The 27456-nt window shown below is 38.7% G+C and overlaps 1 protein-coding gene across 1 annotated transcript in view; it reads left to right on the plus strand.

The window, feature by feature from the left end:
* The window catches only part of PPARGC1A (PPARG coactivator 1 alpha), a 67990-nt gene extending 45227 nt beyond the window's left edge, over window positions 1-22763 (plus strand). Inside the window, exons 8-13 of the mRNA XM_053941486.1 lie at window positions 4244-5156; window positions 5719-5823; window positions 6234-6354; window positions 15389-15510; window positions 15865-16016; window positions 18855-22763. Of these exons, the coding sequence (XP_053797461.1) occupies window positions 4244-5156; window positions 5719-5823; window positions 6234-6354; window positions 15389-15510; window positions 15865-16016; window positions 18855-18958 (1517 nt within the window). The 3' untranslated portion in view covers window positions 18959-22763. The remainder of the gene's footprint in view (window positions 1-4243; window positions 5157-5718; window positions 5824-6233; window positions 6355-15388; window positions 15511-15864; window positions 16017-18854) is intronic.
* Window positions 22764-27456: the final 4693 nt, after the last annotated feature.

Raw genomic sequence — 27456 nt, forward strand, 5'->3', positions numbered from 1 at the left:
GGAATTTGTGACCATCATTGAGGATACTAATACCCTGCTATTTGCCCACCTGTAGATTTGTGTTACTTCTTACTTGTCAGAGCAAATACTTAAAATCTGTCATCTAAGAACTTCTTTGACCTCAAAATGATTTCTGATAAAATGAGATGTGAGATGGAGAGAGTTGTCCAGAGGGAATAAAATCTAGTGAGTTATTTGATGTTTTTAGGCATCTGTGTTTATTCTCTCCAGTACTAACAGCAGGATTAAACTGAATATTCAACAAGCAGGTAGTTTTTTTATTATACGATGACTATTTAATTTTATTACATTTTCCTAGCTTCTGCAATCTAGTGCCATACAAATGCTCTTCTTCTACTGAATTGAGCTATTATCTTGTGGTCATTTTTTAAAGTGGCCTTAAATAATGCTTCCCTTGACAATCCATTTTCAAACTCAAAAGGTATGAAAGAATTCATTTTCAAAGACTCTCAAAAGCCCAGTGCACATGTAGAAAGGTTCCAGGACTGCATTCCCCAAAATACACTAATTATCAGCCCACTCAAAACATAGCAAGCATCATCAAACATTTGAATGCTGAGTTACTGCAGAGATTTAGAAATATCTGTGTCTATGTAAAACACTATTGAAAATCAGTCCTAAGAAGTTCAGATGTCACTTCGAATGCAAAGGCACTCCCCTAATTTCTGCTTATCAACCTAGCTGAGCTAAATGAGTTACACTGCAAGTTTTCTTTAAAGTGGAGTTTTGGAATGTATTGAAATTAGTTTTACCCTCTCAGAGAAAGAAGTTGCTTGGCCAAGGTGGCAGACTTGGCACATATGCAAACACCTTTTGTTGCACAGACACAGGGAGGATGGTGCTGCTTTGGCAGCAGTGCTGGCAATTTGATATATGCTGTTTTCTAGCACAGGATCATAGAGTTTGTAGTGTATAGGCAGAGCAAGGCAAAGTGCAAACGTACCATTTAACAAAGCTATTCAATTAAGGAAAAGTCCCTACAAAGAAAATGGTTTTATAGCATGTCATGAAAAAATACTTGCCTTTTACTTTAAAAAGAAAAAAGACTGTTTAAAGGGGTTGATTGTAGAGTATGTACCACTTCTAACAGATTTGCTGTGCAGAAGTACATAAGTGTGAGTGATGTAGAGGTACTTGTTTATTATAGAGCACATTTCAATGCAGTAATCATAAATATTGCTAAGGTTGTGCTCTGTTGAAATATGACCTACATACTCTTGATTGTTTGTGTTACGTGATTTGTCTGACACCCATTACATTCTGGGTAATGGCAGCCATTTGTTGCTGTGCACAGCAGGCTCTTTTGACAAAAGAAAATAGGCGGCAATAAAAAAGCTATAGTCTGAATTACATTCTGCACAGCACTGCACTGCTGAGAGTTTGTGCAAGTGTGTTAACAATGCTCTGAACTGCCTCTTGTCAGCCTTCAGCCTGTAATGGCCATCTGTCCTTCCATAAATCTGTCAAAACCTGCTAAGTTCAAGAGAGAGTACAGAATATACCTTGTACTGTCAATGCCTAAATGTACACATTGGGGAGAAATCAGTGTATGTGAAATAATCTAGTGGTTATAGAATATTGTAATGCCGTTGATGTGGGATCATGGCCCTCGGTGAAGATTACCAGGGATTAGAGTGAAGATGAACAAGTGTGCAGCCAACTGGTTTTCTCAGCATTCACAGTTTGGAGATGGGTCAGGGAGCACTCTGGAGGTGGACTTGGAGTGGTGACGTGTGTTCAAAACTTCACTCCCTCCTCCATCCCCCAGTGCAGGTTTGTTCAAAAGTTAAATGAACATTTTCCATCTTTTATCTGTTTCTATTTGCCTGTGCACTTCCTGCTTCTGCTAAAATCCAGGAAAAAAGCCAGAATGCCACGAGGAAGCCCTTTCTTAGGCTGTCCCAGCCCTGTTCTGCCAGCAAGGGAAGTGCCAGTAAATTTAGCTCAGGCTGTACTTTCATGAGGGTTTTTTTTGGTACTCACCGCCCCCGTCTCCTTTTCTGAAGATTATTGGGCTCCTTGTCAGGTTTCTGGAAATGTTACACTATATGTTTTACTTGCTTATTTCCAGGACAAGCTTTAAAGAAGTGGAATTAGAAATAAGATTTTATTTTGAATATTGGATTATCTCTGGGGTTTCTTTGCCTAAAATTCTTAAATATACATGTTCATTGTGGAGTGGTTGTATTTTTGTTTAATTCTTTCTTTAAAACTACATCCAAAAACCCAGTAACTAATGCCAGAATTTGTCATGGACTGTATAATTTCACAGGTAAAAATATAATTTTAATTTTTTTTTTCTAGAAATTTGTTTACTGAAGTATTTGTTCAATCTGAGCCTGAAGCTTTAACTTTGAAAGTATTACTGCAGATTTTTGAATAGAACTGTTCTCTTCATTTTAGCAAAACTTCACTTGGTAGTCAAAATATTTGTCAGTGAGGAGGTCTTATAAGGTAAGAAATAGTTAGGACTGTCTCAAGTGAATGTTTGGGAAGAAAAAAGAAAAATTTTGAGGACTTAGAGGAAATAATTTAACAGGGATGACTCCACAAACTTTTTCTAGTATTAAATTTAAATTTGGAGTAACTAATGTTTTAGGTGCCATAATCTTTGCCTCAGTTTCCTTGAATTTTGTGGCGTTAGGCAAAGTCTTTGCATAGCCGTGAGTAGCTTGTAACCATTTTTTCCAAACATTCAGGCAAAATCAAGCGTGTCTCTCACATCAAGTATTCATGCCTTGGTACTTCTACTTTCTTATTTTCTGAAATAGATTCATAGCAGATAATGCAATGGGACTCCCGGTCTCCATTTATGCTCCTTAGGGAGCAGTGTGCATTGATGGACGCTTTTCCTTCTTTACAGCAAAACACTATAAAACATGTTCCATTTGCATTGATCTGCTGAGCTGTATTGCATGTTTAAAAATACAAACCAGAGTTCTATAACCATGTTTGAAACACACATTTCCTGTAACTCTGTCTGCCCTCTCTTTTCATTCTGGCTAAAGACTAATGGAAAGCTCATTACTTGGGCTAAAAGTATTCTTGGACAGCATGAGCCTCTGGATTGCTTAGGGATGGTCTGGACTACCTTGGAGAACTCCCTAATCTCTGTCTATTTTGTTAATTTTTAAACATATATTACTAAATTATATTAGTGTCAATTGTACAGAAGCAAATTTTTCAAACATAACATACTAAGTAAGTACCTTCCTGAAGCGAAATTATTTCCTGAACAGTGTCTGCTGTTTGCTGTTACTCTGCCTTGATGTCTGGGATTATCCTTCTGTAAAATCTGAAGAAATTCTATGATTTCTGTAGAAAATATTGAAAGTTATATTCTACCCTTATAAAAATAATGGGAAGATGTTGCTTCAGTTCCCAGGCTTTACTGGAATGTGCTGTACTCCTTCCTGCAATTTCTTCTCATCACAGTGATACAATCTATTACAGTTATGTAAATAATCCTGTTAGTTAGCAGCATATTTAGTCATTGAATTCTAATCTAATACTAACCTAATAATTAATACTAAGACTTACCTGTTTCATTTTGACTCCATACTGCATGATTCTCAGCAAGATTTAGTTCTAAATGCAAAGGTTCATTACACTTGTGGTTGTATTATTGTTCATTTGGGTTTCAGTTGCAGAACCACATTTCAGGCAAAATGTATTAATTATGCTCAAGGAGTGTATTAGACATACATTCTCAATGGTTTTCTAGGTTAATGAACTCTGGAAACAAAGAGTCATTGCCACTGAGTTAGGGTGGCTGTATTTCATTGCTTTAAGTTCTGCATCCTTTGGTACCATTTATTTCCCTTGGCCTTTTATTCCGGTTCTTCTTTGCTAAGTTCTTTATGTTTTTGATGGTGCCAGTCTTTTGACTTTTCATTTTTACATCAAAATCTATTTTGTATTTAACAAAAACGTCTTTGGGGTTTTATCTCTTGATCTTTTCTATCAAAACCTACAGAGAGAGGGGCGGATGTCATGGAGGAAGGGGAGGGGCAGAAATTATGCTGGAGATTGATGGTGATGCATTAGTATTGTTGCTATTGTTGTTACCAGACCTTTGGTAGTTTTATTCTCAGTATTGGCAGTGTTGAAGTGACATAAAATGGGTCTTGCTTTGTATCTATTTTAAGAAGCATATGAGCCACCTTTATAAACAGTGTATGTGTGCTTAAAAGCATTCTGTACCTCCTTTCACTCCCTGTAGGCCTAACTCCACCTACGACCCCTCCTCATAAAGCCAACCAAGATAATCCTTTTAGGACTTCACCTAAACTGAAGTCGTCATGCAAGACTGTTGTACCACCTTCAAAAAAGCCCCGCTATAGTGAGTCTTCCGGTTCTCCAGGAAATAACCCAATCAAGAAGGGTCCAGACCAGTCTGAGCTGTACACACAGCTTAGCAAGACTACAGTACTGTCCAGTGGACATGAGGAGAGAAAGACAAAACGGCCCAGTTTGCGGCTGTTTGGTGACCATGACTACTGTCAATCTGTGAATTCAAAATCGGAAATACACATTAAAATATCCCAGGAACTTCAGGACTCCAGACAACCAGAATTTAAGGATTCTTCACCTGGGTGGCAGTGTCAGATTTGTTCTTCTTTAGAACAAGACCAGTATTTCAAGAAAGAGACTTTACAGACAAATAAGCAGGGATCCCATGGTAATAACAGAAAACAGCTCCAAGACCAGGAAATTCGGGCTGAACTGAATAAGCATTTTGGTCACCCCAGCCAAGCTGTTTTTGATGAAGAAGCAGATAAGAGCAGAGAACTAAGGGACAGTGATTACAGTAATGAACAATTCTCCAAACTACCTATGTTTATAAATTCAGGACTAGCAATGGATGGTCTGTTTGATGACAGTGAAGATGAAAGTGATAAACTATGCTACCCTTGGGATGGGACACAAGCCTATTCATTATTTGATGTATCACCTTCTTGCTCTTCTTTTAACTCTCCATGCAGAGATTCAGTGTCTCCACCCAAATCCTTATTTTCTCAAAGATCCCAAAGGACACACTCTAGATCAAGGTCCTTTCCTCAACGCAGGTCTTGTTCCCGTTCTCCATATTCCCGATCGAGATCAAGGTCGCCCTGTAGTAGATCGTCTTCAAGGTATGGTACAGCAAATTCATGTATGATCATTGTAGTTAATAAGACAAACAGCAAAAACAGTAAGAAAGTTATGGGAAAGAAAGAAAAAAAGCAAGAAATAAGTTAATCCAGTGCAACTCATTCTATTGCTCCTGAGCTGATTAACTCTGAAGGTTACAGGTTTGCTACAGAAACACGTGTTTCCAATATCTTTTGAATTTGCCAGGTTACACCTTCGGAGCGGAGGCAGTCAGGTCAGAGGCAGAGCAATTGGTGAGAGATGTACATAACTAACCTTCCCCATTATCTCTGAGCTGCCTGGTGCCAATCTTGCTACAGCCTCTATCAGATGGAGTTGACAATGGCTGACTGTCTGCTCTGTGTTAGCCTCAATAAGGAAAATTACTGAAGGGCCAGGAGGGGAGAAATCACTTGAGGCCCCTTAGTTGACTAGGAGATTGCAAACTGTCACTGGAAAATCCCACCGGTAGCTTAGAAGAAATTGTAAGTTCAGGGAAGAGGTAGAAAATGGTGTCAGTAGACTCAAGTGGAATGACAGAGGTGAATGTGTTTCTTCCTGCAGATCTTGTTGCAATTGTGAGTCCAGCCACTGTAGACACCGAGCATACAGAAGTTCTCCCTTAGGTGGAAGATCGCGGTCCAGATCACCGTACAGTCGCAGACCCAGGTAGTGCCTTCGGCCTGCATTTGGTATGCTTTGCAGCTGTTCCTCAGGAGATAATCATAGAGTCATAGAATCATTAAGGCTGGAAAAGACCTCTGAGTTCATTGAGTCCAACCTTTGGCTAAACACCACCATGTCACCTAAACTGCAGCACATCCATTCATTTCTTGAACACTTCCAGGGATGGTGACTCCACCACTTCCCTGGGCAGCCCATTCTAATGCCTAATCACCTTTCCAGCAAAGAAATTCTTCCTTGTATGCAACCTGAACCTCCTCTGGTGGAGTTTGAGGCCATTTCCTCTTGTCCTTTCTCTAATTGCCTGGGATAATAAAGCATTCCAGAAATTGTATTTCTAATTTTACATTCACAAATGCAGGTGCTTGATTTGATGACTAAGTTGTGTTTCCTAGATATGACAGCTATGAGGAATATCAGCATGAAAGGCTGAAGAGGGAAGAATACCGCAAAGAGTATGAAAAACGGGAATCTGAAAGGGCCAAGCAAAGGGAGAGACAGAGGCAGAAAGCAATTGTAAGCACTGTAAAGATAACTTTCATATTGAAATAGATCTCTGTTTCTTTTCATGGATTCTAATGCTAGAATTCAGACTTCATTTATTTTTTATAAAAATACAAAAATTTGCTTACATGTATTTCGTAATATTTTTCATTTTAAGCAAATATGTGTTTTCATAATAATTTCTGTTTGGTGTGACACTACTAATTTTTTCAGGTTCTGTAAATTGCAACACTCCAAGTTTTTCACACTGAACAGATAAGAGAACTTTCTAGAGAAAGGGATCATCCCAGACAGTGCACCAGTAGAAGAGAATGAATCTATTCCTGATACAGATATATGAGTGAACCTGCCTTTTATACTGTATTTCACCTACCAGACATACACAAAATAAGGAGTCAGATGATATACCAATTGCTGAACTCTCAGAGTGACTGTAATTGTCTATACAGAAAGTGCAGACAACAGAACTCAAAACTGGGATCCAAAGACTTGGCTTGAATTATAATTTTTTCAGTGTCTATCATTTGGTTAATTTTTAAGTTATTTTTAGCAAAATAATCTGAAGACAAGATGCAGTTTAAAAATGTCACTTAGCACTGGCCCTCTCATAATGAATATGTATTATTTAATTATTTTGTTCATCTGTGTTCTCTATGAAACAACTGAAATACCTGAAGCAAAGAAAATAACCCATGTGGGGATAAGCAACTCTCTTGGCTATTGTAGCAGTAGGACAGAAGGAAGAATGGCTATTAAATGGACGGGTGGCTTTTTCCCCTTTTGAGTTCCCCACTGGCAACTGCATTTTGATAAATTAAACTGGGAGCTGCTGTAAATCTGTTGCTGTAAAAGTTGCTAAGCCCATTTGGTGGCTCACCTTAACATTTTGGTTTTCAGTGTCCTACTCTTTCCATTCACTTGTACCTACACGGCTGTTCTGGCTGTGCTCTGGCTCTTGCATGACCTGGTACAGACCAGGATACTTCATCTTCGTTCCCAGGTTTTCCATTAGTGCTCTGTCCAGAGGTCACCAAAATTAATAGGTCTTTTTCCCAGTGACATTAGTGGACTTTGTAGCAAAAGGTGATTTGTCACACACTTGGCAGCATTTCTCCTAATGCACCTATAGAACCAGGAGAGTGTAGAGATTGACAGACTGGCATAGTCTACAGCATTGAGGAGTTCTGGGAGTGAACAGACAACTTTATGGTCTGTTTTTTGTCTCTGCTACTGTTGTTCTTAGTGAGCTTCAGCAAATCATTTCACTTTTCTCCATTTCAGGTGTCCTGTCTACAAAGTGGGTGATAGGTGTGTTTTGTAAAGCACAAGGTTTAGAGCTATAACATGCTCTGCTGTGCTGCTCTGAAATGCAGTGACGGCAATGGAATAATTTTGTTTGACTTCAGACAGGGCCATATTTAAGTCAATTGTTGCAGTTAGTTTTAAAATATCTGGCTTCCATCTGCTTAGAGATGAACACTACCTTCCAGCAATTGTAACTTACACTGGCTGTTCTCTCAGAGCTGCTGCAAATTAGAGATTCAAGTAGACTTCTGTCATGGGTGTAGCTTGCTACTTCTCAATTACTGTACCTTACCCATATAAATAAACATGAATCCTGCTGAGGAGGTAGAAAATTTGATTTAGTTTAAAACAAACAAATATTTGGCAAGTAGCTAATCAAGAGAAAAGGAAAAAGGAAAGAAAAGAAACTTTAAAAGCTCCAGATATGCTGCATCATACTGCATTAAAAATTCTAGACAATTCAAAACCAAGGTTGAATTTATTTTCTTTCTAAAGTGATCATTTTGATTATAATTAACTTAATTAATGGAATTATTTATTAATAGACAGAAATAAATCAAAACTAAAAATAAATATCAATAAAGAGAACATGGCAAAAATCTAAAACCCAGTCATCTGTGTGAGTTCTGCAGGAAATGTAGATTAAGTCCTATTAACTACTTTATCCAAAGTCTACCAGCACTTTTACTTTAAAAGTCTGTATTGAATTGTGCTATTTTATACCCTCTGAAAACAGGTAAGGATTAAGAAATAGCAGAGAAAGGGGATCTCCGATCTCATTAATTCAGTGACAAAATTTGTATAATTTCTAGCATTCTCTTGCTTTTTCTTATGCCTTTTGGTTTATGAGTTTCTTTTGTGTTACTCTTTTCAATCTTGAGGGACTCAACTCATTTATTGTTCAGCCACAAGAATGTCCTCTCTTTCTTTCCTTGAGCTCTTTCTACAGTCCCATAAATTTAGATTTCTTTGCTCTTTGTATTGGGGAATTTTTTTATTTTCTTTCTAGCCCATTCTCGTGATGCCAGGTCTGATTTATGGCCACATACTTGCAGATAGTGTTAGAAGAGTGGCCCAAAGATTGGGCAGTACTAATGCCTCAGTTATTACACAGGGCAGCTGACTTTTTTCATGAGAAGCACTGCACTGAGATCTCAAGAGTTAGTTGTAGAAAGGATGCACAGTAAAAAAGGAGCAGAAGTTGTGACAGAGCCAAAAGTCGTTAGGTATTGTAGAAGCAGTATCTAGAATTACTCTCTGTGGGACAACAGGCATGGGAAACCTCGGAAAAAGAAATGAGAAAAAAAAACATTTTAACATCTTTTAATCTGTCAAAACTATATGTGAAGCAATGCCTTCTGATTGTGCAGGCAGCTTGTATTTTGGCAGATGTGAAGACATATTGACAGAATACTGAGGAGGCTTATTTTAGAAGCCTGTGCTCATGCTGTGTGGCACAAGCATGTTTGAACTTTGCCCCTTCAGTCTCACACACACCACCTTCACCGCAGAATATTCAGAGCTAGAAGCCTGGGACAGTATTTTCCTGTATAGATTCCTGAATTCCTGTCTAGACTTAGAACTGTATACAGGTGGTTTGACTTCAGAAGGTACTGTGATATTCTTCTCGTCTTCTTTTTCTTCTTTCCCCCTCTCCAGTTACTGGAGATTCAGTGCCTTTTTTTTGTGGATTGAGGTCTTAATTTTGAGCAGGCATGCCTGAAAAATACAGGCTGAGTCTACAAGGTACTTAGAGAGTTAAAAAAAAATTTGTCGGTCATTCATTCACTGATTTATACTTTTAATTGTGATTTCTTTCCTAGCTGACCAAATGTTAGCATAGTTTAGTTTGATCTTGTTTTATTTCACTGGGTCACAGTTTTTTTTTTTTTTTTTAATGGATCCTCACTGAACATAGGAATGTTCTGCCACTAAGACTTGCTTAGCCATGTAAGCCAGAGCATAGTGGAGACATGGACTATGACTTGAGGAGCACTGCAGGACAGCAGAGTCTACTTAGTGCTTTGTAGAAACTGGGATCCAACCCCCAGCCAAGGCAGACCACAGTGATTTGCTAAGAGGCCTGAGGACCTCTTTTTTTCTTTTGATACACTCCAGGAAATTTCTGAATTGTGTTTTACTCCAGCAGTTCATTAGACCATGTGGCAAATACTTTTCAAAGCATGGCACCAGAAATAGCTAGCACATTCCTGTTCTGGAGTCACTAGTTGGTGATTCCTCATTGATACTGTGCACCAGAGCTGGAGGTTAAGCTGTCTGATGAGCAGCTTGGTGTTGTGGCTCTCTGCTACTCTGCCACTCTGACCATGATACTGACTTACAGTCACATCCTTCACGCAGCTCATTTACTGTGTGCAGTGGCTACTGCCAAGAGATATAACAAAATCAGGTTATACTCAAGTAGAAAATTACAATTAACATTACTACTTTTCATTCCTAAATGCTGGAAGCCTTTATAAGACAAGTATCGAGAGTCCCAGTCCCAGAGAGCTTACAGACATAAAAAGATAAATGTGCTGTGAGGCCACTGTATTGGAAAGAAACACATGGTTTCAAAGAAAATAAATTGCTCTAAAACAGGAAGGCAGGACAAAGGTGGTTTCTTAAATGAGTGCCTGCCTTCTCGAAAGTCTAAAACCAGAGTTAGCCTATAATAGAATGCATTTCCACTTATGAAGGATTCAATGTATGTTGTATATTTAGTTTGCATTTTTTGTTGTTGCTCATCTTGATGGCCTAGATCCCAGATATTCTAATTTTACTGTATATGTTTCTACCTACTGGTCCATTATTATTTTTCAAGCAGTCACCATGGAGTGTACCTGAACTGTTCTGAACAAGATAATAATCTTGTTTGGTTTTTTTTTTCCCTCAGTATTTGTGATTTTTATTTTTGCCATTCATACTTACTCACAGGCCATACTAATTTTTCTTTACTTAATCTAAAGAATTTTTTCTCATTTTTATTACATCAGAAGCTTAAGCTTTAATGGCTTATTTCCACGCATAGCATTTCTAACCAATCCCATTACATTTTCAAAATGGTATTTGGCCTTCAGCTCTAAGGGTAAAAGTCTTCATGGCTTAGTCTCTACTGGCAGAGAAGTCATTTGGCATAGAAGGCAACACAGACATGGAGTGTGTACCCAGCCAGACACCTGTGCTGAAGTGAGCAGCAGAGCCTTTACAAGCCCATAACAGAGCTCAGCTTTAAAATGCTCCTGGATTTCTTCTCTCAGCTTAACATAAAGCATTACCTGGCTCTTGGAGAACTAGGTATGCACCACAGACACACAGGCCAGAAGTGGTAGGAAAAATGGGAACAGCAGCACCACAGGCAGGCAAAGATAGCAACTGTTGGGGGAAGAAGCAAAATATCCAAGGGAAAACGAATACATCTAATGGTCTGTGTTTAGTGAAATAATTGTGAAATAAAGACTTAGGAATAAGGAAGCACAAAGAAAAATAAAGTTTTGGAGGAATCCTTTGCAAGACAAAAAGATCCTTAGCATCAGTCAATATTTAGAGGATGAGTAATTCCTTAGACGTGTAAGTTGTCTTACAGTCTTGTTTTCTCATATTTTGTTATTCTAATGCTTTAGGATTTTCATTTGAGACTTAATATACTGCTTGTCAGTCCAAGATTTTCTGCCACATCTTCCTATTCAAACGTTTTTGCTGCGTTGAAGAACGAGCAAGATTATGAAAGAAGACAGACGTGTTCGGCCTGAGGGAATTGGCTGGACTATTCTCTTTTTTTTAACCTGGCAGAGCAAGGAGCCACACTAAACGCTTATGATGCAAAATAAATCATGTGCACTTTTGGGAGGGAAATATGAACAAATAGCTTCTGGTGTTTCCTGCAGGTTCCCTCTGCCCCTATGAAATTGAAAACAAAAGCTTTTCTCTGCCCTTCTCTAGGTTTCCAAGTCATCTGTCATATCCTCTAACGACTGCAGTAAACATTTTACTTAATATGCCCATATAGACTTACACATGTAACTTATTATCAACATTCAGAAGTATGTTGCAATCTTGTTAGGCTTCTATAGCTGTTATTATTAATGGGAATGAAAGGAAGGCATCTCTGTGAATATTAATATTCATAGTTGCTTTAAATAATCCAAAGTTAACCAAGGCAAAGACAATGCTGTGTGAATCCTGTGTTCCTGGGTATCTTATTCCATCATGGCACTCTGCTTAAAAAAATACTTGAACCCATCTCCTCATATGTTCACACTGGAGGACATATGGTGCATTTCAGCTTTAAATTTGAATTTCCTTAATTTTGCAGGTTTAACTTATTCCCTTAACAGTACTTTAACATGCTTTTCTTTTTTTTTAATTGTTCAGTTTTGGTTTATTACAGTTGTCTTAAAGGGGTATTAGAGATATAAAGGTTATTAGAGGGATAGAAGAAGGAAAAATTGCACAGGCATGCAGACAGACCCGTGGAAGAGTGTGCAATAGATATTTCCATCACACTGTAATATAGCAATCTCCATGTCAGTGAGTGAAACATTATGTTTTTTTCAGTTGAGATGTATTATCTCAGCTGAAGTATATTAGGCAGTCTGCTGTGTTATGTTCTGCTCCATCTGGTCAGTCATTTAGGTTCAATAGCAAGTATCAATGGAATTGTTTCTTATCAAGTGTTTCAGTGCGGTTAAATCCTTGATTTGGTAAAACAGTCTGAAAAAGTAATTACTGTGCATATGCAGATTTTCCTATTTTTGAAGTTTATGGCACCCAACCATAGTGAAAGTAAGCAGAATTAGAATGGAGAAAAGGAAGAAATGCAGATTTCTGTAGCTTGCACTCTACAGTCCCTGGTTCACAGAAGCCCTACCCAAACTCCTCTGTCAGGAAGGTCAGCAGGGCTATGCATTGGGACACAGTGGAGACAGATAAAAAGCAGCAGCTGTCTGGAAAGTACCCTTGTGCCCTAAATGTATGGCTACCCATGAGCACAAGTGCTTCTTTGAGCCATGCTAGTTTCTCAAAACTGCACTGCTATGGCAGAGAACAAGGGCAGCTTTTGGACCCTGCATTTTGGAAGGTGTAGCGTTTAAAAGTGGAGGTGTCTGTTCCAGCATGGTTACAGAGGACTATCAAGGCATTCACCTTGGTTCCTTACATAATCAAAGGAGGCAGTAATTTCAAGTATCTAAAAGAGATCGTTACCAGATCCCCCTGATTAAGGAGAGCTGATACATACTTTAGTAGAGCAACCAAGGACTCCACTGTGCTGACCAGGGACCTATAAAGGACATAGGTAATTCTTGTGCCATTCCTTAGTGGGTCGGGCTTTTGGGTAGGAATGTTTGATTCTTGACTGCAATTTTAAACTTTAATTTCTCAGGAGCTTAGATTATCTGGATCTGAGCCCCTGAGATTTGTGAGGCCAGAAAAAGAGTCAGTGAAAATAGTTTACTGAATGTGCTAGTAAGAAGGAGTTTCTGTTGGAAGACAGATATTTTAGTGTTGACTTCCTGCTGCAGCAATTGTTTATTTATATTGCATTAAGTAGTTCCTGAGAGCAAAGTGCTCTCCTGGGAACAGGAAGACAAGATTTCCAGCACCCCTGACTAAGAATTCTGATGGTCTCTTTGTCTCAAATGAATATTCAAACAAGTAAAGAGGCAAGATCAATATAATTTCTAGTTTTACCTGTGTTTTGGTCTGATCTCAATTGTATTGTCCGTGGTCCGAGAATGGCTGGTGCTTTATGCCTCTGTAGGGACTCATGGAAAAGATACATCTCGTGCTATATCTGAATTGTAACACTATAAACTACCTGTCTCTTCAGGCTAGAATGTTTCTGAGCAGGAATGCAAGTCTATATTTAGGTCCCTAGTGCCTTTTGCATTGCACAGTTGAGGTGCCATTAGCCTTTAGGCACCTCCAGGTTACGATAGTCATGAATTCTCAGCAGTCAGTGTAGCTCCTTCGGCATTTGGCACCTAAATTCTGCACAAGTCTCAGGTGCCAAAGTTGATGGTTTAAACTGACATTGCTCCACTGACTGACAGATTTACGCCAGCTGAGAATGTGGTGGTGGTCGGATTTATGGGACTACTGTGTGGGTGTGTAAGGGATGAGCAGTAGGGCCAGTAGTGCCAGGCCAGAGGCAATTTGAGACAGGAAGGCTGAGCACCCAAGCCATGTATAGCTGGTGCTTCTTTGTCCTGGTTACCTTGATGTCAGTATTTTAAAGATCTCCTTTTCCCATTTTCTTTTCTCGCAGCTCACTAAATGGCTCTGCCCTCAGAAAAGTGTTTATCCTAAAATTCATGAAGTGACTCTTAAAGGGTTTTCTAGTCCTTCCCTCATTCAACTGAGCATTTGCGAAAGGAATGATACGACCATGACTTGTGTGTTATAAAAGTATCTCATGCTTTGTTCCAAATGTTGAAAGAACATGCAGAAGAGACCCTAGCCTAGGGTCTTCAGTCAAGTGGTTTTTATTCTGAATAAACCAAAAGGCAGTGGTGACTGTGGGATATTTTTACTTCCTGTCATTACCCCCCAAAATACTTATTTTAATAAAAGACATATTTTGAACTGAGTCCTGGTTTCTGCTGGCATAGAGTTAATTTTATTCATAGTACCTACAGTAGCGTAGTGGTTTTGGTAGGTACAGGACAGTATTTTGGGTTTAGTATTAATGTTGATAAGACATTGATGTTTTAATTGTTGTTAAGTAGTGTTATTCTAAATTAAGGACTTTCCAGTTTCCCATGCTCTGCCAGGGAGCAGGTGCACAAGATGCTTGCAGGGAGTATGGCCAGGACAGCTGACCTGAGGTGGCCAAAAGGATATTCCATATCATATGACATCATGCCCAGTATATGAACCAGAGGGAGTTGGCTGGGAGAGGCAGACCACTGCTCGTGGGTGGGCTGGGTGTTGGTCAGCAGGTGCTGCACTTGTTTCTTTTGGGTTTTATTCCTCTCTCTCCCCTTTTCATTACAATTACTGTAATTATAATTATTACTATTATTATATCTTTCTTTATTACCTTTATTAAGCTGATCTTAATACAGGTGTTTCTCCTTTTTCTGGTTTTCCTCCCCATCCCACTGACAAGCAGGGAATGAGCTAGGGGCTGCATAGTCCTTAGCTTTTGGCTGGGGTGACAATCTTAAAAAGTTTTCTATTTAAAGGTATGGATTATGGTGGAACATGATTGTGAGATGAATCAGCTATTGAGTCATATGAGTTTATAATGTTCTGCTTGTAATACATTTTGTTATGTCTGTGGTACACTTATGCAATTATTTTGTTACTTTATGCTACTCTGCAACTAAGATGAGCTTTGCTCGGTATTGCATACATGGCAAGAGAAAAGGAGCTCCTAGTTTGGAAGAGTTTGCAGTTCTCGAGGGGAAGTGGTAGAAAGGGTGAGAGGGAAGAAGGTGCAGTAGGATACAAAGGGAAGCATTTGTCAGTGTACAGAACATAACAGCAATCGGCGAACCCATCCAGGAGCACACCACCTGACAAATGTTGTGTCACTTAAATACCTTAGATGCTTTGCTTTCCAAGAGAGAACTATTTCTTGTACATGCAAGATGCAGTAGGTCTTCCACAAAAGAGTGTTTCTGTAATTATGCATCCTTTGCACATTTGTGTGTGTATTTGCTTGCATGTATGTATAGGTTCATCTCTACTGCACATTTGTTAAAAGAACCCCTTCCCGGTTGCTCTTTATCAACAGGAAGAACGTCGTGTGATTTATCTGGGTAAAATCAGACCTGACACAACCCGAACAGAACTGAGGGACCGGTTTGAAGTTTTTGGTGAAATTGAGGAGTGCACAGTAAATTTGCGGGATGATGGGTAGGAACTTTTGAGATTACTTTTTGTTTGAGAGCTGCCATATGTAAAAAATTATGGCAGTAAGATTACTGGTATGGGAGTTACCAGTAGAAGTCCTGTGACAGATGACATGCTGAGTTCAAAACCTTACTTATTTTCTTTCATCCTTATTTATTAATCTTGCTAGTTGAAATTTCCTGTCCCAGAAATAAGTATTTAGCTGCATGACAGGACAATCATGCTGATAAATGGATGCAGTACTTCTGGCATTTCCACTGCTGGGTCTCCAGCAAGTTCTTGCTTTCAGGAAGGGGTTACACTAATGTGTGTTAACTCTTCTCAGCTTTTGTTCACAACTGTATTTTTCAATGGCAGAGACAGCTATGGTTTCATCACCTACCGCTATACTTGTGACGCCTTCGCTGCTCTTGAAAATGGATACACTTTACGCAGGTCAAATGAACCTGATTTTGAGCTGTACTTCTGTGGACGCAAGCAGTTTTGCAAGTCTAACTATGCAGACCTAGGTAGGTAATTTGGTCTATGTGAAGTACATAGCAGGAGTCTTGTAACTCATGAGAATTTAGGGCTTGCTTCTGTTTTGTTTACTGCTGATACCCTTTAAATGATTGGAGAGGTGTTGAAGAAAGTGGTTTTCACCTGCTGTAAGAAGTTTAAAAGTCTACTAATCTGAGCTGGCTTCTTTCAAATATTCCAAACTGTGAATATTCTTTTAAAGCCCATTTCCATCATTATAAAAAAATTAATGCCCAGTATTCAATAATACATTTCTAAGTTGAAAAGATAGCAGAAAACATCCCACATGCTTTACTATTTATTGCTGTAACTGTTTGATTCCAGTACCTCACTTATGTGCAGGTAAACAGAGCACAAAGTAGATGCCTCAAAGGAAAACTTCATTATGATTCTTACTTTGCTCTGAATTCTGTTGTAGATGGGCAGAATTTGCCAGGGGCACTCATTAAACGCAATTCATAGCTGCTCAAGCTAGAAGATCTTCTGGCCAAATCTTACTCTTAGTGTGGCAAAAGCCACTGATCTCAACTGGCGATTCTAAAATGGTGCATAAGCATCTATGTGTATGAAGGTGTCTCCTTGCAAGGCCTTCCAGTCATGATATGAGAGGCTCCAACCTGTGCAAAGCTTAGCAATTCTCTTGGTGTTTGCAGTTACAGTGATGTGGGCTTTATGCATACCAGTCTCCAGCCCCCAGTATGCTGTGATGACTCCAGTTCCGAGTGTCTGCTGGGTGTGACAACACACTTGGGTCTGAGTCTCGCCTGGACAAAAATGTATGGTTCTGTCCTATGCTCCAAGTCAGGGTGTGGTGCTTCCTCTTTCAAGGGTTTTTGGAGATGTTCAAAGTCTTCCAGCAGGAATACTGATGTTAAGTATATGTGTAAAGAGACTATGCAGACTACCAAAACAGCCTCTGTAATATTACAATATACAATAAACTCACCTCTTATTTAATTAACTTTTAAAATGTAAGGTATTCATTAAATGTTAAACCTTTCCTAATACCTGTATAAATAGACTAGAGGCACGGAAAATACTCCTTTCTGAATAACATAGCAAGGCACATTTTTGCTGTTGAATCTATATTAATCAGATAGTGTGGATTTTTTTATGAATAAATGACCACAGTCATTAAAATCGCTCATAACCCTGTAACACAGTGCTAATGAAATCTTGTATGTGCTGCCCCCGGCTTTATACAATGCAGAAAGTGAATACAGATATATTTTTTCTAACCAATTGATGTCTTTTCAGAATAAATTATGAAGGTTATATGCATTGTTCACAATGAATATGCTATAATTCACTTCAGTGGCTAAACATATAATGTAAAGCTAAGAAAAGGCAATTGACTGCTGAAGAGATACAGGGTTGATGTAGAAAATATAAAAGCTAGCAAGGCATTTGTTGAAATGTAGGCTGATAAAAACAGTAAAACCAGATTAAAGTCTTGATTTGACTTGTCTTCAGCAATGGAAGCCAAGGTCATCTCTGTATCTCAGAAAATCTGGGGTTTAAAGTAAGTTGTCTGAAGGGAACCCTCTTGAACATTATTCATCACTGGGAGTATTCCCTGTCAACTCTCTCCATTGTGAGAGGGATTCCCAGAGTATCTGTGAGCAGACTGTTTTCACTTTGTCCTGCTGACAGCTTGAGCTTCTGTAATTCAGACTGCATTCCCTGTATTTTGCAGAGTATCTGATAGAGAAGCATAAGGAAATGGCAGGATGAACTTTAAAATTCATGAGCTGGTACCAGGACAGAGAGAATTAATCAGCTTTGGGTTGAGTACAGAAGAAAGAAAATACTTGAAAATAGTAGTCAGAAGTTTAACACCTCTCCTCTGTGAGAAGATATTGTCTTAACAGAACTTGTAATGAACATTTAATGTGCAGTGTGTCTTATAGTGGTAGATGGGGAGTTCTGATTAATTCAACATAAGAAATGGCAAGAAAAGGACACTCTCATAAAGGAGCTGTGACACAGGAACTGGTGAGAGTCAGTGTTAGGCAGGGTTGACTCCAAAAGGAAATTCATTGCTTGCAGCCATGTCAATAATTATACTGGTGTTGTGTGGCCACAAATGTACAATCCTTCCTCTGTGCTGGGAACAGACTAACGTCCGTGTCTGAGCAACTGACAAAGCTGGAACAAGTATCCCAGGCTGCAGGAGCTGGGCTGTTGTTGCTGCTGTGGCTTATCACATGTGATGCAGAAAGCTGAGGAGCCCACCTGAGACTGCTCATGCAGCTATGCAGAGGCCCTGCCCAGAATTGCTCACACTCTTAAACAAGCAAACCCAAAAAGATAAATTGAAGCAAAACCAGAGATTCTTTCAGGTGTAAAGACTTCCACAAGACCTTAAGGCAAGGTGGGCTCTGTTGTCTGTGTGCTGCTCACAGACTGCCCTCGCTTTCTTCAGAACCTTTCTTAGGAAAATTAAGTCTTGGACATATTACTAAACAGCAGTTGCAAGAGAAAGGTGGAGTTTTGGTTAAGGCATCTGTCAAGATTATCTGGACTACTTTGAGACTTATACACGACTGTCTTGGTGCTCAAGTCTTTGAGGAAACTGTTTTGAGTTAACCTGCTCTAAATGTATATGCAATCAGCATCATACTGCTGATGATGTGTACCACTTTTGTTAGGTGCTGCTTCTTACCAGGAATGCCTAAAGCTTCTGTGATGGTCATTTCTATGCTTTTATCATCCCTTAAAATTGTGGCTTTAAGTGGATTGTTTCTTCAGTGTCTTGTTTGTACCAATATACAGAGAAAATAAGTAGTTCTTGCTTCTTACTTAAACTTGCATCCTTTGGGTTTCAGATTCAAACTCAGATGATTTTGATCCTGCTTCTACTAAAAGCAAGTATGACTCCATGGATTTTGATAGTTTACTCAAAGAGGCACAGCGGAGCCTGCGTAGGTAACAAGCATGTCATCCGAGGAAAACAAAGGGATGGCAAATACCTCACGGACATCACGTCCTTCAATAATGGACAACTAAAAAGTCGTACTTAGGAATTTCTCCTACTTTACACTCTCTGTTCAAAACCATGGTTTACATGAACACAGCTGCTCGAGGAGTGGAGGGGCAGGATGCTGTCCAGTAAGCACACACATGTCCATGGGTGTCAGCTGCGCTTTCACGGGTGAGCGGTGGCGGGGGAGCCGGGCGTTCCTTGCGAGTTCAATGCAAATCACGAGACATGGCAGCAGTTCCACAGAGATACACGTACAACGATGAACTGCAAAATCTGTACATACTGCATTTTAACAAAAAAAAAGAACAAAAACAAACAGAAAAAAAACCCCAGTGTGAGAACTATGGCTGCTGATGTCTGGGGATCAGACACTGCATATTTTTTTTTTTTGTAAAGAAGCTTCTTCTCACAATATGATGATAATATGACAATCCAGAAGAAATCACAGGTCCCAGAAGCCTGCAATTTGTCTTAGCTTTGTTTTAAGATTGTTCTTTTTTTGGTTGGTTTGTTTTTTGGATTTTTTTTGGTGGGTTTTTTTTGGGTTTTTTTTTGTTTTGGTTTTTTTGGGGTTTTTTGGGTTTTTTTTTGGGGTTTTTTTTTTTAGAAAAGAAAATTAAAAGGCTCAAGCTTCCCTAACATTTTGAAGTTTCATCTTTTAATTCTGACACCCATGTAAATGTCTACAACATTGATCTTCCACAGCAAAATTTTCAAAGCCTTGTTAATGGTCAAATGTGCAGCTTGTTCAGCGATTTATTCTAATGAGCGGACGTGGTGTTACATTATTAATGAGAGTTGGATATAACTATCTGGGTGTGTGCACAGATAGTTTATTTGCTACATTCTCTAAAGTAGTTGAGTATTTACAAATGTTAAATGGAGTATTTTTATTTATGTACATACAGTATGACGATGTTCTTTTTTGTTACAGCTATGCACTGTAAATGCAGCCTTCTTTTCAAAAACTGCTGAATTTTTCTTAATCAAGAATACTCAAATGTAATTATATGAGGTGAAACAATTATTGTACACTAACATATGTAGAAAGCTGAACTTATGCTTATATATATTTGATTGTAAAAAAAAAAGAAAAGCGTGTGGATGAAGGTGTGAGTGTGCATATGTGTGCATGTGTGTCTGAGTGCAAAAATGCATTATTCACATTCATCCCTTCTTTGGTGAGCTTATATAAGAATTTTGTCAAGAATTATCCTAGCCCAAAAGATATTAACCACCTTCTGCAGTATTTTTCCACATTTTTCTCATTGCTTGATTTTCTTTTGCAGTTTTATACACTGAATTTGTTAGGGGAATGAAATTTTCTCATCTAAATTTTTCTAGAAAATATCATAATTTTATGTAAAGTCTCTCAAATGGGTAATCATTAAGAAATGTTTTTATTTTATGTATCAACAGTAGTTTTGGAACTAGAGGTCAAAAATCTTTTTAAAATGCTATTTTGTTTTAATTTTTGTGATTTTAGTTTGATAAAAATATGCTGAGATACTAAGTACAGTATGATTTTTACAGTAATTCTGTGTCTAAACACTCTTCTTGAAGCCAGTAATCTTTACATTGGCAGAGTTTAATGATGGTATTTATCTATATTTTTTACAGTTATACATCCAGTATAAATACCAATCCTTCATTCCTTTGTTTACTAAAGAGACATATTTATCAGTTATAATTATCCTATTTATTATAAATTATGAGATGACTAAAAGAATAAAAAGGCCAGTGGAAATTTTATACCTAGGATGCATGATGGTTGTCAGTTGGGAGTAAGCAAGTGCTTTGTTTGGAAATTCCGCTTTTGCAGAAGCAGTGGGTTGGTTTTGGGTTTTTTCCTTTTTTTTTACTATGTACTAGCATGGCCTCAGATGTGCCCATGACATTGTTGCTGATGACATTGCTTCTGTTAAATTAAATACAAATTTCAGGAAAGAAAAAAAACCACAAGAGTATAAACTACTGCTATTCTGAGCATCAGAATTTCATCTGAACTCAGAGTCTCTACTGAATCAGCAAAGTTTGAAATTTGCTTGTGAATGTATAGATTTCTTATTCTATTACTCTTTGGCATTCATGACTCCTCTTAAAGGTATGGCACACCTAACTATTTAATCTACCTTCCCACTCCAAATCTTAGAAAACTGATTCTACCCCCATGACAGTGCAGTTGATTTTGATGGCTGCATTCATTTTATCACCAGCATATTGTGTTCAGAGAGATTCCACTGTCTGTCCTGTCGGATGCTTGCTTGATTCTTTGGCTTCTTATTTCTCAGTAGATAGATAGCAATAAAACAAAAAAAAAAAAAGAAAATAACTTTTCTGGAGGTTCTGTGTTACAAATGTAACATCCTTTACTCTGCATAATTCTTGTTGTTGCTCTGTAGGTTAAAAATGCAGGTATTTTAACTTTGTGTGAATGCCAAACTAAAAGTTTACAATTTTCCTTTCTGGATTTTGAGTATCTTCTGTTGTAAAGAAAAATATTAAAAGCAATAAATTATTTTTAAGAAATCAATATTTAGTATATCATATTATGTGTTCAAGGACCAGACACATTACCTATTTTGCCTTTACATTTCTGTGATTAAATTTTAAAACGTTCTCTTTTGCCCTAGATTGCTGACATTAAGAAATTGGTGTGGGGCTTGTGTGGGGGCATTATTTATTTTTCACCAAGCAGGCATAATGACGTGAGTCAATTTTTTTTTTTCACTGGCCTGGCAAGCATTTTCATCTTGAAGATGGCTTTCCTCTGTGGATTTACAAATTACATATGAAATTAATAGAGCTAGGATTGCTGAATAGAGCTATTTGGATCTTTCATAGACACTGTAGTAGGAAATCCATCAAAATATAAACTCAGTGTTTACTTTTATTTTTTTCTTCCCCAAGAAAATTTCAAATTAGCACATGTACCACATTGTCACCAGAGGCAAATTGCAGTATAGCTCTGTGTGTCTTTTATAAGAAGCCTGTGCTGTTGCTTTCATGCTGTGGTAAGTACCACATCCACAATACAGGTAACAAAACTGGTACTTAGGAACTGTGGTCTTTCCTAGAGCTGTAACTGAGTAATTCCTACAGAACGAAAAATTATCTAAATACTAATCCAAACAGAGGGAGCCTAAAGATGAAGAAAAATACCTGTGCTAAACTACTCTGAAAAGCAGTTGGGCTGGCATTACCAAGAGCAGCACTGAGAGGAAAGTTTGTGCCTCTGGGGTAATAATACTTGGGTCAGTTGAAAAAAAAAAAAAAAAACAAACCAATAACCAACAAACACAACCACACCTCCTTCTCATCCCTTTAGATGTAAGCCTACAGTAGGTAATGATTTGTGTCCTTCTTAATGGCTGTAATGAGAACTTCAATCAGTGTAGTGTAAGATCTGATCTATAAATGAACTAGAATAGCCATGTAATATAATGTGATGATTCTAAATTTGTACCTATGTGACAGACATTTTCAATAATGTGAACCACTGACCTGATGGAGCTACTGTAAGATTTGTACAGTAGGTGAACATGTAAAGTTGTAGGTTGGACTATGCTGAACAGGGGAAGTGAGATAGTAGTTAAGCCCAAGCTGGGCTATTTTCCACCTGCCGATTCTACATGTACTTTTGTGGTTTAATTCATTGTATGAAAATTCCTGTGATTTTTTTCTTTTTTTTAATGTGCAGTACACATCAGCCTCACTGAGAAAATAAAGGGAAACGAATGTTTCAAATCAATTTCTGTTTCTCATTCTTATTACAGGTTTTTTCCCCCCACAATTGGTTGTGTAGTGGGTTTTCTGTTACTTTTTCTAGTGGTTGTAATTTATTTCACATTATTGGCCAGAGCATGCCTGCATTACTGCACTTCACACAGCATCACCAGTTTTGATATATTTAATGGTAGAAAGTGGTACTTTACTACCATGAGTACCCAAGTCCATTGAAGAGCCATGTTATAAACCATGTAAGAAAACTTTCAAAACATTCTCAGTGGAGTTTAAGAATTGTGGTTTGAGTTAGAAGTGGATGGGGAATGTAAGGACTTTTCTATCTGGCCACACTGGATCCCAGTGCAGATGGTAGGGACTGAGAAGTGCAAAATGGTTGGCATCTTCCATCCTGAGATGATAAACAGCTGCTCTGGGAGTAAGACTGTCATGAGAGTTCTTCACCGGCTCCTGTCTCAGCAGACAGATCAGGAGACAGGTAGGTGGCAGGACAAGTATGCCTTTCCCGAGTCCTTTGGGGATGATACAGTGTGCAGCATATGGGCTTCCACAGCAGCATTGCCACTGGGCAGGCAACAGGTAGGCCTGGGGATGGCAGAGTATTCACACCCCTGTCCTTTCCATGCACAGAAATAGGGGAAGAATGGCTTTTGTTTGGTTTGCCCAGGGTTCATTCACAGGTAGCCATTTTACGGCTGCAGGCCTGTTCTGCTGTGACGGCAGCCTTCTCTGGGGCTCACAGCACAGCACGGGGTGGCTGAGTCTTCTCGTTGGATGTCGACTCAGCAGGGAGCCAGCCGGGATGTGAGGAGCAGCACAGGGCAGCTGCTGGACAGCCTGGCTTTGCTCTTTAAGGAAATGACTACTGAATTCACTTGAAAAAATTGCTTTTCTCAAAACAACCAGCCTCCACCTCATCTCTCTTCCTAACATTGCAATTTAATTTATGCTCCGTAACTTGCAAAAATGTCTAGCTTTTGCATTTTTACCATTTACTAATCCAAACTGTTCTGCTTGGCTCTCGCAAGGGTGGTAGAGTGAAGTTCCTCACTCTGCGGGATTTGCGTTGTTGACTCTCTGATCAAATTAATGCTCAAAACATTGTAGGCCAAATCGTTCCTGATGTATTTCATCAGTCTTGCTTCTGTTCCTCGAGGAATGAATTCAGCCCAATATTTCTCCAGTTACTAGGCTTTCTAATTTCATTTGTTTATTCATTTCATATTTTTGCATAGCATTTTTGATGCTTGCCAAAAAAAACCACTCCATATTAGATTTCCAGGAAACTATTGCCTCCCATCTCCTCTTTTTACATTATTAAGGTATATTGCATAAAATCAGGGCTTTCCATTGCCTGTTATCCTGGGTCACCATTTTTCCCCATGGTGAATACTGCAAGCTGAGCGCCTGAAATCAGACTCAGGCCCCTCAATGAGTGGCCTGATTTTCAGAAATGCTGAGCATCTCACAGCTCCCATCGACTTCAATTAGACCTGCTGTCTCTCAGCACTTTTAAAAATCAAGCTACATATATAGAGCCCCAATTCAGCACAGCGTTTACATTTGTGCTTAAGTCTTTCCTGATTCAGCAAAGCACTTAAGCACGTGTGTTTTTAGATCCATTGAAGTCAAGTGCTCGGCTGCTTTGAATAAAAATAGACTCCTGGATTGGGGCCTAAGATTCCAAATACAGAAACCAACACCTAATTTTAGGCTCCATTTGGAAAACTGCCTCTCCTACCACCTTTAACCTTTATTGCTTACAGAAAACACAAAAACAGCTATCAGGTCTTAAGGGGAAGACACAGAGGGTTAGGGGAGAGAAGTGGAAGCGATGGACAAAATTATTCTTTGAGGAAAATGTTTTGAAAATTTTAAATTCAGCTCTTGCAAGATGCCTTGATTCATCACTAGTATTTCACATTGCACTTCCAGAATCTCTTTGAAGATTAATGTGCAGTTATTCTATTGTCCTTCACCATTAATTAATAAATTGCTATATTAAACTTTAACCAATGCCGACTTCTGCTTTTCCGCTAATCATGTTCTCACCATTGATATTCAATGTTCACAAGCAAACTAATCTATAAATCAATTTTCTCTACTTTATCAAACAGCAGAAAGCAATAAAGAAGGTCACAAATAGTACAGTAGTTCCTTGGAGGTTTGTAACATCATAATTTAAAGCTCAGAAAGATTGAATCAAAAGTTGAATTAATCCCTAAGGGAAAAGATTCTATATAGATTCTATTGATAGATATAGGGCAGCCTGTCTTCATGGGGAGCTGGTATATTTGTTAATACTTCAGGGCAAAGGAGACTAGTCTTCTCAGCAAAGAAGAAAATGAAATCCTCCATGAGAGGAAGTGAGTATGTCCTCTGCTTCCCATCGCTGTGCTCCCCTTACACAGCTCTGCTGGGAAAAAGAGAAAGCCAACTCATCCTTCACTACGTGATCTGCTCTGCTGAACGGCTGGTGGCTGTGCAATGCAATTATGGAAACCAGCTGGAATGCATATATAAATCTGAAATGTTGCACTTGATTGGTGTTCATTCCTCAAATGATGCTTTTATTGTCAACCAACCTCAACCCAAAATCTTAGCAGCCTATGAACCCAAAGCAAAGTGAAAGGTTGTTTTCTTCAGTGACAAATTTTGGTGAAGTTACACATACTTATTCTGCAGCTGGAAACATTTTCCTCAAAGCATGTTTAGATTTTGAGATTCTTTTGAATTATTGCAGCTTCCTTTCAACAGTCTTCTGGAATAATAGTTTTGCAAAAGCATTTCTGATTCTCTTTTTAGAAAAAAGTCTATAATCTTAATTATGTGACTGGACCTGGTGAATTAAGCTCTTCCTAATTCAAATGGAATTAATTGGGAGAAAAATACTCTCATATAAAGGGAAATATTTTTGTAAAAAATTACTAATGGCTCAGTTGAAAAAACTATACTCACTGGTTTGGTAAACAGTGAAATCTGAGATGAAATGTACCTTTGGTAGGCATGCATGGTGAAGTGCAAGATGATAGAAGGATTTTTGCTTGCATACTGACTTTTCTTCTATTTGCTAGTAGAGAGGAGCTGAGCTGCCCTGAGAAAAGGCAACAGAGGAGAAAACAAGTACTATTCCAGCCTCTTCAAAATCAGTGATTAAACTCTAACCCTCATCAGCCTTTTGCATTAACCCTGGCTTATGTAAATAGTGGGCAGTGATCAAAGGTAAATAATCTCATGTGCCTTATTGGCGTCATGATAGCTTGTCCATCAGGTGTAATGTAAATGAAAGCCAAAACTAAGTATGAAGTAAAACATGCCTTAAAGAGCAGAATATGCAAATTTCTCTCAGGACATTTCATCAAATCAAATATTAGCTGCAGTTTATTTTTGAGAATCTGTGTTTCATTCTCTACTAAATTAGTATTTGATAAAGTAATACAATTATTACAGCCATAAAGTTACTGCACTATACCTTCAAGAGATCTTCTCATCCTTGGATTATTGACTTTGGCCTGTGAAAAACACACACTGGTACCTTATACTAATTCTTTCCTACTGGTTTTACAACTCAGGCCTGTGCTTGTTTATGCAATGTGTTTGCAGTAAATTTATTTTAAAAAAAATCAGCCCCACACGTGAAAACTAGGAGTGCTTTCTTGTTTTAACCATTTACTGGAACAGCACCACAGCTAACTAGTTTTCTATTGTATGAATAATTTATTGTCATAGCTAAGCATGCCCTGGGTTATACACTCCTGCCAGCAAGTGTGGAGTGGTGAGTGCTGTTGCTGAATAATGATTAATTACTCACCCTTCTGAAGAAGTCCTGCTTTGTAAGCTGGTCACACAGCATGTTACGTGGATTGTGTCTGCTATACAAAAGGTTACTTGCAATCACATAATGAGACATAATGATGCACATCGCAACAATTCTTTGGTACAAATCTGCACACAATGGAATTTAGACAGAAACCCATTTATTTACATACTTTGTGTGCTGGAGGGTACAAAACGTCACCTCAGTGCTGAAGTGCTGCCATTGCTCTTCTGCAGTGCTGACATTTTGGATGCAAATAGTGTGATGGCTTCTTCAGGAACCTCTAGCCTCAACTTCAGAGTTGTCTTGTGATAATCTGCTGGCAAACTCTCGGAGGAACTTGGCTTCCATTGTGCGTGGACTGCAGGAGTGGGAATGTTTGCTGACACCTGTCCAACCTCTTGGTGGGAAGCTGGGATACAGTTCCTCCCTGCAAGGTGAGGAGTTCACTTGCTGTATGGGGTGAACATCCCTGCCTGTGTTTGTACCTGTCTGACTTAGGAAGGGTGCGCAGGGAATCAAAGTTTTGCCATATATTGTATTTCATGTGGTCTAAGGAAGAAGAGCATTCAGAAGTACTGTTCTAAAACTTAGAGCTGCAGCTCTTCTGAATCCTCGTGGGAAAAAGATCTAGTTTTTCTCAGCTCCTGCTGTCTGGAAAACAAGAAGTGCTTGGCCACAGCTATCCCAGGGTTCCTTGGGGCCACAGCTGGCAGCACCCCTGTCAGAGCAGTGACATATCCACCCCTTCCTGGTCTCAGCCAGAGTAATTTGACTGTTCAGGCAGAATCTCTACTGGTTTTGTCTACTAATTTTTGTGATACTAAGGCCCTGCTGATCAAGCTCATCAACCAAACTGCAGAAGTCTGAGGTGCTAGAGGGT

This window comes from Vidua chalybeata, chromosome 4 (assembly GCF_026979565.1).
Source record: "Vidua chalybeata isolate OUT-0048 chromosome 4, bVidCha1 merged haplotype, whole genome shotgun sequence".
Lineage (NCBI taxonomy): Eukaryota > Metazoa > Chordata > Aves > Passeriformes > Viduidae > Vidua > Vidua chalybeata.